The 12,774-nt window shown below is 44.6% G+C and overlaps 1 protein-coding gene across 3 annotated transcripts in view; it reads right to left on the bottom strand.

Annotated features, from left to right (window-relative positions):
- The window catches only part of ULK2 (unc-51 like autophagy activating kinase 2), a 96,798-nt gene extending 85,244 nt beyond the window's left edge, over window positions 1–11,554 (bottom strand). For 2 of the 3 annotated variants that reach the window (XM_054571156.1, XM_054571155.1), the window contains exons 1-3: window positions 10,940–11,554; window positions 9,550–9,642; window positions 8,394–8,435 (exon numbers count right to left, since the gene is read on the bottom strand). In XM_054571156.1, the coding sequence (XP_054427131.1) occupies window positions 8,394–8,435; window positions 9,550–9,642; window positions 10,940–11,029 (225 nt within the window). In that variant the 5' untranslated portion in view covers window positions 11,030–11,554. Of the gene's footprint in view, window positions 1–8,393; window positions 8,436–9,549; window positions 9,643–10,939 lie in introns of those variants that run through there. The other variant, XM_054571157.1, reaches the window with a different exon arrangement.
- Window positions 11,555–12,774: the final 1,220 nt, after the last annotated feature.

The following is a 12,774-nucleotide window of genomic DNA, read 5'->3' on the forward strand; positions in this document are numbered from 1 at the left end:
GCTCTACCAAGCACTGAACCCAAGCAGAGGCTGGTCAGAAGTGCGGCAGACAGAGCTGAGCAGAGCAGGGCGATGGGCCAGGTACAGAGGGTCCCCAGCATGGAAAGCCCTCCAGTCCCCAGCAATGGGCAACACTGGGAGAACAAGGACCTCGCCCCAGGCTGACCTTTCCTCCCCCCGCGTCGCTGGTCATGTGGTTCAGACCCTAAGTTTTCGTATCGCTGGGTATGCAGTCCAAACCCTCCACTGGCCTCTCCTCGCCTGGCATGTTGCTAGTCACAAGGGTTAGAGCCCCTTAGAGCTGGAACAAACAAGGGGGCGAAGGACAGTCCTTAAGCGTTAAGCCCCCAGGACAGGGAGGCCCTGACCTGCATCAAATACACCTAGACCTCAGTTGTGTTTCAGCTCCAGGCCCAGAAGAGCAGCAAAACCAGACAAGTGACTCCGCAGCAGACCTCAGGACCAGCTGCACCCGCTAATGACGCCCCACTCTGGCGCAGATCAGTCTGTGGAGACCATGAGCCAGAAAAGACTCACCTGAAAAGCTGATGAATATTCATTCTACTAGATTCTCCCCTGGGCCCACCCCTAAAACCCCTGCCCTTAAAGCCCTCTGGACAGAGGACCTAGGATTTGCTCCCTCCTGGGAGCACTACCTGGCCCTTCCCAACCCCCTTCATCCCTCCCCTCCTCCTGCCCCAGCCTGTTACCCCTACCTTCCTCTCCTGAGCTCCGTGGGCCCTTCTATTGCCTCTATAACTTGTTTCCTGAGCCCATTTCTTCTACTGCTTCCTTTTACCTGTGACTTTCTAAATAAACGTTTGCTTACGCAGGGTCCGGCACAAATAACACCCCCTTTTTATTACAAAATCATAAGCATGTACTTCTGAAACATAACAATATCACACTCAAGCACACCATATGGTATCTTAGGTGAAATGTTCAAATTAAAACTATAAATTACCACACCCGTATTATTACCCTCCCAACCAGGGTCAAGCAGGCCTTCCTTCCGCCAGACCCTGCAGTTTGAGACTTGGCTCTGACTTCTTTCCTAGCCAGAACTCACCTACCCAGTTGCTGAACCAGGGTCCAGTCTGACCCCACTGGCCTAACGCCTGGAGCTGACCTCGCTGCCAACGGAAGCACTGGCAACGACCTAATCTTGGAGATTAGTGTCCAAAGCGGGTGTGGAGAGCTGGTCTTGTGGTACTGAGCCCTTAACGTGTGTGATCTGATGCTATCTCCATGTGATAGTGTCAGAATTAGGTTAATGGCTTGGTGGTGTTGGAAAAAACACCCTTTCAGCCATAACACTGACCGCAAATGAATTTGCAAGTTTATAACAAAGCAGCCACCTAATCTGACCCAGATTTGCCCATAATTCTTCAAATTGCTTAAGTCCTACCTCTTTGTAACAGTAATGCAGAAGATATCATCCTCCTCTAGTTACAGTCAAAAACAGGTAAAAGTGTGGGATAACTTCCTGAAAAATAAGTGAATCACCCTATCACTGTTTTACATACATATAAATAAATTCCAGGGATCAAAGATGCAAATGTGGGTGGAAAAAAAGAAACCATAGTCCTAAAGGAAAACATGGAGGATCATTTTTATAGTCGCAAGGTGGAGAAATGCTTAACATGATATAAAACCTGGAGGTCATTAAAGAACAGATAAATTAACTATGTAAGAATGTCCATATATCAAAAGAGACCAAAATAAGACCAAAAAGAGAGAGAAAACATTTTAGTACATACAACAAAGCGCTACCAGCTCTGATTCCCTCTTCCTAACCTCCCACAGCGCAAGTGACCAAGTCCCCAAATCCCCGAGTCCCGTCTTCTAAACATCTTGCCAGTCTCTCCTGGCCTCTCCATTTCCACTGGGGCCATCGGCACCCCAAAGCCTCCTACAAGGTGGCCCCGAGTCCACTCTTGCCTCTCCTCCAGGCGCAGCCAGCAGTTAACACACTTTAATAAACACCTACGCCAGTTAATTTATAATAAGAGAATACTCCTTACTCCACAACGGTTAAGTCTAATACTCAGGTATACACTCATATATACTCCGTTACTGACGTAAAAGTATCTGGAATACTAATTCATAATCACAAATTACCCAATGATTACAGAAACAAAGCAAGCGAACTGGATACTCCCCATCCCCCAAAAAAGAAAAAGAAAATTGATTTTTTCTTGATTATGAAAAAAATTTATTAAAAGTTTATTGCAAAAACTTAGGATACATAAACTTTGAAGGAAGAAAGTTTTAAAAATCACCTTTATTTCACCATCTGAAAGAGGCCCCATGAACATGTTAGTGGACATGCTTTTATACACACACCACCCCAGGAAGCACGTGCTGTTGGGCGGTTTTATTTTAATATAATCCATTTTCACTGGTTTATCTTCACCTCTCTAAGTAGCCCATTTACATCTGGCATGCATCCTTCCATACTTTTTTTCTGCTCATACAATTATAAGTTAAACATACACACACACGTGCGCATGCTTTATTCTGAAACAATGAGCTATCATAAATGTCTGAATCTTGCTTTCCTCAATAATACATCACAGAAATCCCTCCAAGTCAACTATAAATACACAACCTTTTTAGTAACTGCATAATATTTCATAGTGTGACTATTTCACTGTTTACTGAGCCATTATAAGCAATGCTACATTGACTCCTGGGCATATATCCTAATTCTCATGCTCGTATGGCTATGAGAGAGATGCCGGGAATCTAGGTTGCTTCGTAAAAGGGTCTTTCTAATGGTAACAGGTATGTCTTCATCCAAATATTTTTTAACTATCTACTATGCGGAAGACACTACCCTAGGCACTGAGGACAGAGCAACAAGCCAACAGGGTTAAATGCCGTCTTCTCTTTAAGCTTTCCTTCTAAGAGGGAAGGTTTAGAAGACAGACAACAATCAGAACAAATGAGTACACAGAGTATGTTAGAGGGTGGTAAGATGTTTCCAGGGAAAAAGCATAGAAGGAGGAGAAATGGTGTGGGCAAGGGGGCTGCAAATGTACTTAGCAGCTAAAGAAAGCTTCACTGAAAACAGTGTTTGAGTAAAAACCTAAGAAAGGTTGGGAATACAGCTGCGTAGGCTCCTGAGATTGAAACATACCTGCATACAGAGTCTGTCTGGAAGAGGAAGATTCTAGGCAAAAGAAAGAGGAGCAAGAGACCAGAGCGTCGAGCGCTTCAGGAGCGACTGAGGCCGAGTGCTGGGCGGCAGCCAGGCGCAGGGCAGCGGTGGAGCTGGCGAGAACAGGGTCCGGCTCCGCTCCGTCGGAACGGGCGTCACGGGGGAGGTCTGGGCAGAGAGAGGAGTGACACACCCTGACCTGCGCTCCAGGGACACCTGACTCACCATGTGGAGGAATATTCTTCAGGGTATGGAAATGAAACATCACCAAACGGCACTCCAAAAATTTTCTAAGTTTTCATTTCGGCAGGTGATACCTGAGAATATTTTACACCTCCTCACCAATTCCACTGCGAGGAAGGGCTGCACTTTTTAATTTTGCAAGCTGGATGGTAAGATGCAGCATCTCACTGTTACTTTAACTGACCCTTCCCTGACTACTTGTTCATGAAAAGTGTCTCATTTTAGCCATTTGTATGCCTACCATAACGAACAATTGATATCCTTTGCTTACTTTCTCATTGGGTTACCTTTTCCTTATCAACTTGTGAGAGGATTTATGTGTTTTTAGATATTAGCCTGTTGTGTTTGCAACATACAATATTTTTTCTCTATTATTTGTCAGCTGATTTTTATTACGGTATAATAAGGTATAATACACTAAAGCAGATTTAAGTGTACGGGTTGTAACAGATATATACAATCATGTAACTACGCTTTCAATCAAAATATATAACATTTCCATCACCCAAGAAAGCTCCCCCCGACGCCTCTGCCCTTCGTCTCAGCTACCAAGAGGCGGCCTGTCTTCTGCGCAGGCTCCTGTCACCCTGGCTGAGCTGTCTCTTCCTGAAACTCACAAAAATAGAATCAAAGAGTGGCGTATGCAGCTGACTTCTTTTTTCCAGCATAATGTTTGGGATTCCTATGTTATGACATGTATCAAGTCTGTTTTTGTGTGTTTTTTTTTTATGACTATCAATTTGTTCCTGGCGTTATTTGCCATAAAATGTTTTTAAAATTGTTACATGTCCCTACCTTCAGAGCTTCTGAATTTATCTTGATTTAAAATATCTTTCTATCTCTTGGACTATATATAGTCATTTAAATATTATTCTAAAATTGTTTTTATATACTTTATATATTTAAGCCTTTAAGTCATTTGGAAATTATTTTATAAAACAATGAGAATGGGGATCCAACTTTATGTCTTCTCAGATGTCTCAGTTTTGCCAGCACCTTCTAGTATATGAAATCATCTTTTTCTCACTATGGTTAAAAATTACCAAGACATGGATATTTATCCAGATCATTGACAGTCATGTAGGTAAGTAGTCCTAACAGTACTTAGCTCACGCCCCAACTTCTCAGAGACATGTAGGAGAGATGAAATTCCTCTTCTGTTTTTAAAACTCGCCCACGGCCTCGACTAACGTTCACGCGTGGCCCCTGTGGGCCCTTCCGGCGCCACGGCCACTCTCCCCCGCACTCCTGCACGCCAATCTCATGGGCCTTTTCCCAGTTACTCAATCTTTCCTGTTTGCGTTTTCGGGAGGCTTCGTCTACTTGGGAAGCTCAGCCTCCTGGCTCTTCTTTGCCCACCTACCCGGCCGGCCCGTTTGCGTTTTCGGGAGGCTTCGTCTACTTGGGAAGCTCAGCCTCCTGGCTCTTCTTTGCCCACCTACCCGGCCGGCCCGCTCCCGCTCTTCCCCCAAATCCACCTAAACGCCCTGCCTGCGGGCAGGCTCCCCGGCCACACAGGGCGCGGGCGGCCGCCCCACGCGGGAGCCCGTGCGCTCCCGCGGGGCTCCCTCGCAGCGGCGTGGCGCACACTCAGGAGGAGCAACTCCCTGCTTCCTGTCGCCTCCCCCAATCTACGACTGAAAGCCCCGCGAGGGCAAGGGCCAGGGCCAGGGCCAGGGCCAGGGCCAGGGCCACGCTCCTGTGTCCACCGCGGGACTCCCCCTCACCTCGCTAATGGACCCAAGGAATAGGAACCGCGAAGAAAGCAGGAAGGAAAATGAGCACTGCAGGAGCGTCTCAGAACAGCAACAGGAAAGTAACAGAAGAAACAGGAAAAGTCAACATAAAACATAAAGGTGGTCGATGCACTATTGAGTTACAAAATAAAAATTAAAACCTAAGGCATTTTTCTCCTAAGAGATTGTCAAAAAAAGAAAAAAAGACGGGTGATTATTGGTCAAAATAAATTGGTACAACCTTTTCAAAGGTAACATGGTAATATCTTTGACTAAGTAATCCCATACCCAGGGATTTTTTCTATGGGAACACTCAGATAAATAAGCAAACATGTATGTGCACTGCAGCACTGTTTCTAATAGGAAAAAAAAGAGGCAATGCAAATAGCCACAATCTGGTTTAAAGTAAATAAATTATCATTTAGCCCCACAGTATTATATTGATATAAGATATCCTTTAAGAAAATAATCCAAGATACATTAAGTTTAATAAAACAAGTTGCCTTTCTGACAAAATACTATTACTAATTTTCTAACAAGGAAAAGCTTAAAACCTAAATTACTATAGATTTATATATGTACTTAGCAAACTCTAAAAGAAATATAACCAACAGTAGTTATCTCTGGGAATTGCCATTTCTAATTTACTCATTTTGACAATATTTAATTAACTATGGCAACAGATTACTTTTGTAATTAGGGAAAATGTGTTTCTTTTCAAGTGTCATCCAAACTGAAACCTAATTTTTATAAAGAATGTCAAAAGTTCTCAATTTTTAAAAGTATGTACATAAACTTCAAAAGGATCTTCAAAACTGATGGCCAGTAAAAATGATGTTCAACTTGATAAAATTACTGTACTAATCTCTACAAACATACTGTATCCCTTCATAAATAAAATCAAGGAAGCCCATCTGAAATACATCAAGGCCGTTTACTCCACAGCCAAATGCTTAAGACTGCATTATCTTGACTGATATTTCTTAAGTCTATTTTTATAAGTTACAATAATTCCCATACTATATAATGTACAAAATAATAAACATTTTAATGCCGTCACCCTGAAATTCCTGACTGCACGGTAATTCAGGTTTTTGAGTACATATTCTCCCTGATGAAATGATACCTCATTCTACAGCCAAGAAGGATAACACCTAAAAATACTTTTCCTTCTGATAGACAAAATCCAAGTACCCAGAAAGCAAAACGTACTCTGCAAGTAAATTTTCTGTGTATCTCAAAAGATGGGAAATTACGTTATTATTTACCAATGTTTGTCCTAGGCACTGACTTCTATCACGTGGTGCCCTCTCACAACAGAAACTAAGACGAGCCACACAAAGGGCTCTAAGGAGCATTGGCATTTCAGCTATGGATCGTGAGATCCATTTAGTTTTGACTTTAAACTTTTTCCCACTTTGTTCCCATGCTGCTTTGAATTTCTGAAAGGAAGGAAAGAGTTACACCAATTTAAACAGGCAATAAAATATACCCCACAGCACTCACCTAGTCTGTGCACAGAGTTTAAATTGCAATTTTGGGGGGAGAACAATCACATTCTACAATCAAAGAACTTTAAAACTGTGCATGCTATTTGCCCTGGTAATTCCAGGCCTAGAAACTGAAATTCAAAGAAAAAATCAGCTATGTTCAGAAGGTATACCCAGTGTGGGGCTGAAGTAGGTTCCCAGTTGAATTTATTCCTGCATTACTATTTATTAATCACTGTATTCCTGTCCAAACAAACAACTGTATGCCTACTTTTGCCCCACCCTGTGTTATCCTCATTGCCCTTTTCTGCACCGGGAAAAACCTAAACTTCTTACAGTATGGGTTTAGTTAAATACTTTGTGAAGTGTAGGACTACACGAACAATAACTATCTAAAGAAAAAAGAACATCAGAACAGTCCATTTGTTCCCTACCCCACTAAAAGCAAGCACACAGACAGCAGGGATTGTGTTTTACTCACTGCTTTATTCCTGTCAGTTCAGAACAATGCCTGGCACACAGTGGCTACTCAAAACCTTACAAAGTGAATCAATTTGAGTAATCAAAGCATATACAGAAAAGATTTTAGCTAGAAATATAGTATAATAGCAGAATCACATAACACATCCATTTATTTTACTGGAATTCAACTGTCCAGACTAAGCAAACAAAAGAATGAAATACTGTTAATCATGCAGCTTGGCCCGCTTTGCAGTAAGAGGGAAGGGACAAGCTTTACCTGCTGTCCCCGCAGGTCTCAGATCCCTGTGGCTCTCGCAGGGCAAACACCACACGAAGCCAAGTGTGATTCTATATTTGAAGGAGGATTTTTAAGACACAACATGCCCCCTAACTATAAGCCAACTACTTGCTCTGGTGCTGCATCTCAGAAATAGTAAGTCGCTCCAAAGGTAGGCTTTAAAAAGGATTTCCAAGGGTAACTCTGACAATACAGAAATGTTGCCTTAAAAGGTACCTTCAGAAACCAGCTTTTCCACCTCCAAATTAAATGCAAATCTACATTATGCCATAGGGATAGTCACAGATACATCTGGGATATAAACGTGCAGCTTCCTTTCTTTTTTTTATCCTCACCCTCAAGATATGTTTTTTATTCATTTTAGAGAGGGCACAGGGAGAAAGGGGGGGGAAGAAGGAGGGAGGGGGAGAGAGAGAGAGAGAGAGAGAGAGAGGGAGAGACAACGATAGGTTGCCTCCTGTACTCACCCTGACCAGGAATCAAACCTGCACCCTACCTATGCGCCCTGACTGGGGATCGAACTCGCAATCTTCTGGTGTACGGGACAATGCTCCCACTAACTGAGCCACCCAGCCAGGGCCAGTTACTTTTATATTTAGTTTATTTGCTAATATCTCTACAATTAGCAAATGCTTTTGCAACAGGGAAACAGCTCTAATTTTTTATTAGTCCACACTAGTCTTTTTACATCTATCACAGAAATGCCAGCTCTGGCATCAGTATTCCCCTACTTGACCTTTGAAACAGCACTACCCCTGCAGTATATTACCCCTCGTCAAAAAGTTTACTCATGCAGTCCAGTGTTTCTTTTATCCTATTGTCCTATTTATGCTTTTTTAAACAATTTGTTAATTAACAAACATATAACTGAAGCTATATGTATTTTCAACAATAATTTTCTATTTCTATTAAGTCACTTAAATTTATACGAAATAGAAAAAAAATGTAAGTTCCTTATTAACAGACATGAAAGTATTTTTAAAAAATCCAAAATAAGGTACCTGAACATCATAGAGTGCTACAATATTTTCATGTTGAAGTTCCTGTTAAGAAAATTAAGAATTCAAAATATTTGTATTTATTCTAATGTGAATCTATTTCAATATGCAAATAAAAATTAATTTAAGTATACACACACATATACTACTTCTAGTATACTACAGTTCTGTTACTAGATTAGAAAATTCAATATGCTAAAGAATAAGAAATGTGCATGATCAAAATTTACTTGGGACTTAAATATTTTTTCACCGCTATCACTTTTTAGACTCTAAACAAGGTACTTAACCAAAATACTCTCATTTATAAAATAAATGTTATAGTAAGTGTGACTACAGACTTTCTGCTAGTCTTTTAAATTTAATATACAATTTCAAACAGCAACAGAGTCATAAAATTCCAAAGTGCTTCTTAAAAACACAATATGCCTGAAAGAAAATGAAGTATAATTCTTTGCTCAAAGTGCCATCCAGAAAACAGCAGTGTTGATGAAAACTGGTGTTACATGAGGGTTCCATGTTCATCTTAGCTTGGAAAACGCTGGGTTAAATACACCTAAAGTGGTTTCTTCAGTGCACAATCTTCAGACTTTCTTTAATGAGCCAAGTGCTTTGAGACTCTCCAGGAAGTATTTAGTAAACAAAATTTATTTGACCATAGGTCTCTTTTTTTTCCTCAAATCATCTTACTTGGATAACACTGCTTGTGAGTAATCTAAAAAGACCACTTCCAAGGAAAATAACTTTCTTCAATTTACAAGGAAAATGAGATCACAAGTGCACCCAGTTCTCCATAAACTTAACTGTACCATGAAAGGGATCAACAGCAGAGGTAAATAATGTATAAGAGGGGCCTGCCTCTTCCCAAACAATGACACAGGAAGTAGGGGAAAGATGAAAATTATGAGAAACTGAAATGAGTTTTCACAGACTCCCTCTTAAGCATTTGACCAGAGCCACAAATACCTATTTTTTAAAAACAGCTTCCCAGGGTTTTAAAAAAACTGAGCATGCAAAAAATAAGAGCAACAGGAAAAAATAATAAGAGCAACAGGTAAAAATTCTCAAACTCAGTTCCAACTACCAAAATTACAAAGTACATCACCACATATTCATTTAATTTAAAGTAAGTTTTAACCCAGTATGAAATACCACGTACCTTTAAGATTTTAATTTCTTTCCCAAGCAGTATTTGTGATTTTGACAAGTTCTTTTTATTAATACTTTTAATAGCTACCTCCCAATCAGTTTTCTGAAAAGGAAAAATAATGTTACTCCGGGAAATAATTCAAGAGGAAAAAATCTATAAGCTTAAAGATGTTTTTGGCAAATTCATGTACAGCACTTGGGGGCTGGGGCGGGGCGAGGCAGCCCGCGGGGATGAAAAGAACCTGAATCTCCAGCCACTAGAAAAGTATTTCATTAATTACAGTGTAACAGCTAATGTCCTACAAGACAGTCATTAAAAAATAATATGAAGACCACATCGTAACTAGCATTAAATGAACAGTTTACAACTACTAAAGTTATGGAAAAATGTGGGTAACAAACTGGAAGGTAGTATGGTTAACTGAAAACAGTATTTGACAGCCTGGCAGGATTAAGCTGCGTTTTAACTATCTTTTCTCGACTTTTAAGTTATTTTCACAACAAATGAAAAGCAGTATTTATTACTTTATAAAATAAGCAACAAAGCCAGTCCCTTGGCAACAATCAGAATTGCCCAGCCCTGTATGAGTATGTTCACTCCTGACGTGACTTCCCAAATTCTTTAGATTCTAAAACCTCGAATGGCCCTACTGTCGAAACAGCAAAAACTTTAAAAAAAAAAAAAAAAAAAAAAAAAAAGTTGAACCTGCTTTCACGTTGATTTGAGTTGGAAAATGGAGCGTCCAACCATCTTTTCCACTCGGAACCCGCCTATGTAACCCCAGGAAGCGAAGATAGGACGGAGTGCTCGGGCAACCAATGCTGGGAAATGGGATCCCCCCAAGTTTGAGAAAGCCTCGGGTTAATGGAAAAGCAGTCCTTTTCCCGCTGGGTCTGCAATCATCGACCTCAAAGATGCCGGCCGAGTCCTGGCCGCCCAGGGAGAGGGGATTCAAATCCAAGGTCCGCCGACCCCGGAGCCCCGAGCTAGGCGGGGAACCCCGCAGTCCTCTAGGATTCGGATAAGTTTAGGTGAAAGCTTCCCCTGGCCGCCGAAGGGGTGCGTCCCTCCGAGCGCTCGTTACCAGGCGCTCGGACAGGGAATGGAAATCAGAGCCCCGGCAGCCCGTCGGTAGGTGGAGCGCTGCCTAGCGGCTCCGGCCCCAAAACAACCTCGCCCGACCAAAACAAACCACACGGCACTGACAGCACGCACAATGGCAGCACTGTCACTGGCAGGCCTCGGGCGGCGAGCCAAGGCAGGGGCCTCGACGCCCGTGGCTTCGCCAAGTTTCGGGACCACCCAAGTCCAGCTGCGGCCGCGCGGGCGGGAGGAAGGACCGGCCGCTGAGGCCCGCGCGGCCGCAAACCCTGGCCGCGCCCTGGCCCGTGGGGCTCACCTGGCGGTGCCGCCCCCGGAAGACCACGGCGAAAGCCCCGTGTCCCACGAGGTCCCTCTTGCTGTACTCGAAGTCGCCCACTACCTCCATGGCCGCACCCCCTGGGCACACAGCGGGGCAAGCGGGCAGTGCAGCGTGGTGGCCGGGATTAGCACTCCGGGCCCGCCGGCCGGGAGCGCGCCCGCGGGCGGCCGGACTGGGGCAGCCGCGGCCCCAGGCACTGGCGGACGCTCATGCCGAGGGGCCGGGGCGAAAACCGGGAGAGGCCGCCACGCGGGGTCGGAGTGAACAAGGCCTGGCCCGGCCCCGGCCGCTCCTCATGGCCCGGCCCGCCGCGGGCCGCTGGCTCCCTGGCGAACGGCCTCGGCGCAACTCGGCCAGGGGCGCTGCCGCCGTCACTGTGCGCCCCCGGAGCCACACGCGCGCCCGGAAGAGGTACGGGATCCGGTCCTCCCCATCCCCAGCTCGCGGCCGCTTCGACCCTCTCGGCCCAGGGCGCTGTTCCGTCAGAGGCCGCCGCCCTAGGACCAACACAGCCGCGCTCCCCTCTCGCTTCCCGGCCTCACGGCGGCGCCCAACGCACGCGCGCGCCGGTCGCTCCCGCACCGACTGCCGGCCCTCCGCGACGTCAGCAAGGCTTGTAGGACAGCGCACGCGGTGATGCACGCTCCCTCCGCCAAGAAAAGAAGTGCGCGTAACCCTTCGGGCGCGGCGCTGGTCGCCCCGGTGGTCCCCAAACAATCGCTGAGTCAGATAATGGGGGTACTTGACGTTGTGGCCACTCTGTTTACCCGCTGCAGCCTCCGCGAGGGCGTGGGAAGAGATTCAAGCCTGCCAGGCCTGGGCTGGACCAGCTGGGAGGCAGGTTGTAGAAGCGAGTCTTTTGACTCCGGCTGTCAGAGGGACCAGAGAAGATCTTGTGCAATGTAGAGCCCAGAGATCCGGTGAGGGCAAAGGAGCATCTCCTAGAGCCGAGCCGTTGGCTACTCTGCCCTCCAAAACTGTTAAGGCAGGAGTCTCAAGGTCTGGGTCATTGTTAATAAATGCTTTTTAAAAAAATTTTTTTATTTATTTTTAGAGAAACGGGAAAGGAAGGAAAAATAAAGGGAGAGAAACATCAGTCGTTTGCCTCTCGCACGCCCCAACTGGGGATCTGGCCCACAACCCAGGCATGTGCCCTCTGACCAGGAATCGAACCCTCAACCTTTTGGTTTGTCGGCCAGTACACAATCCACTGAGCCACACCATCCACGGCTAAATGCTATTCTTGCCAAATGTAAAATGTAAAATGTGGCATAGTTTGCAGAGGTGCTCAAAATAGGATTGCTAGGAGCCCAACCTGGTAAGTGTAGCCAACTGCAAAGAAGAAATAAACATGTAATTGACCAAACAGTGTTTATAAGCAATGGGCTCAGTTTCCCTTCCCGCAGGCAGAAGTTTGGAGCTGAATCCTTCCTCCTTTACATGATGCAAGTCAGTAAAACTACCTTGCTACAATCACATTTCATATTTTAATAGAGCACCACAAGTGGGGGACCCCTTGAGTTTAGTAACAAAACCAGAGGTCATGCTGCCAAACTGCAGCATGACCCCACCCATCTGTCTGTAGTGCTCAGGGTCCTTGAAGAGATGGTGTAGAGCGGGAGTCATGAACGTTTTTGGGAGCTTTGGCTTCTGTGAGAAATTGATGACAACTCAGAAATCTCTTCCCAGGAGAACACTTATGCAGGCAGACTCAGTATTGTATATGTTTTCAAGGGCTCTAATGAGAACCCCAGCTTCCCAGCCTTCCTGGTGTTCTTCCCGTATGGCCTCTGACCAGGAATTGAACTCAT

The sequence above is a fragment of the Pteronotus mesoamericanus genome, unplaced genomic scaffold, assembly GCF_021234165.1.
Source record: "Pteronotus mesoamericanus isolate MK-2021 breed Mesoamerican mustached bat unplaced genomic scaffold, CSHL_Meso_final contig_22, whole genome shotgun sequence".
Lineage (NCBI taxonomy): Eukaryota > Metazoa > Chordata > Mammalia > Chiroptera > Mormoopidae > Pteronotus > Pteronotus mesoamericanus.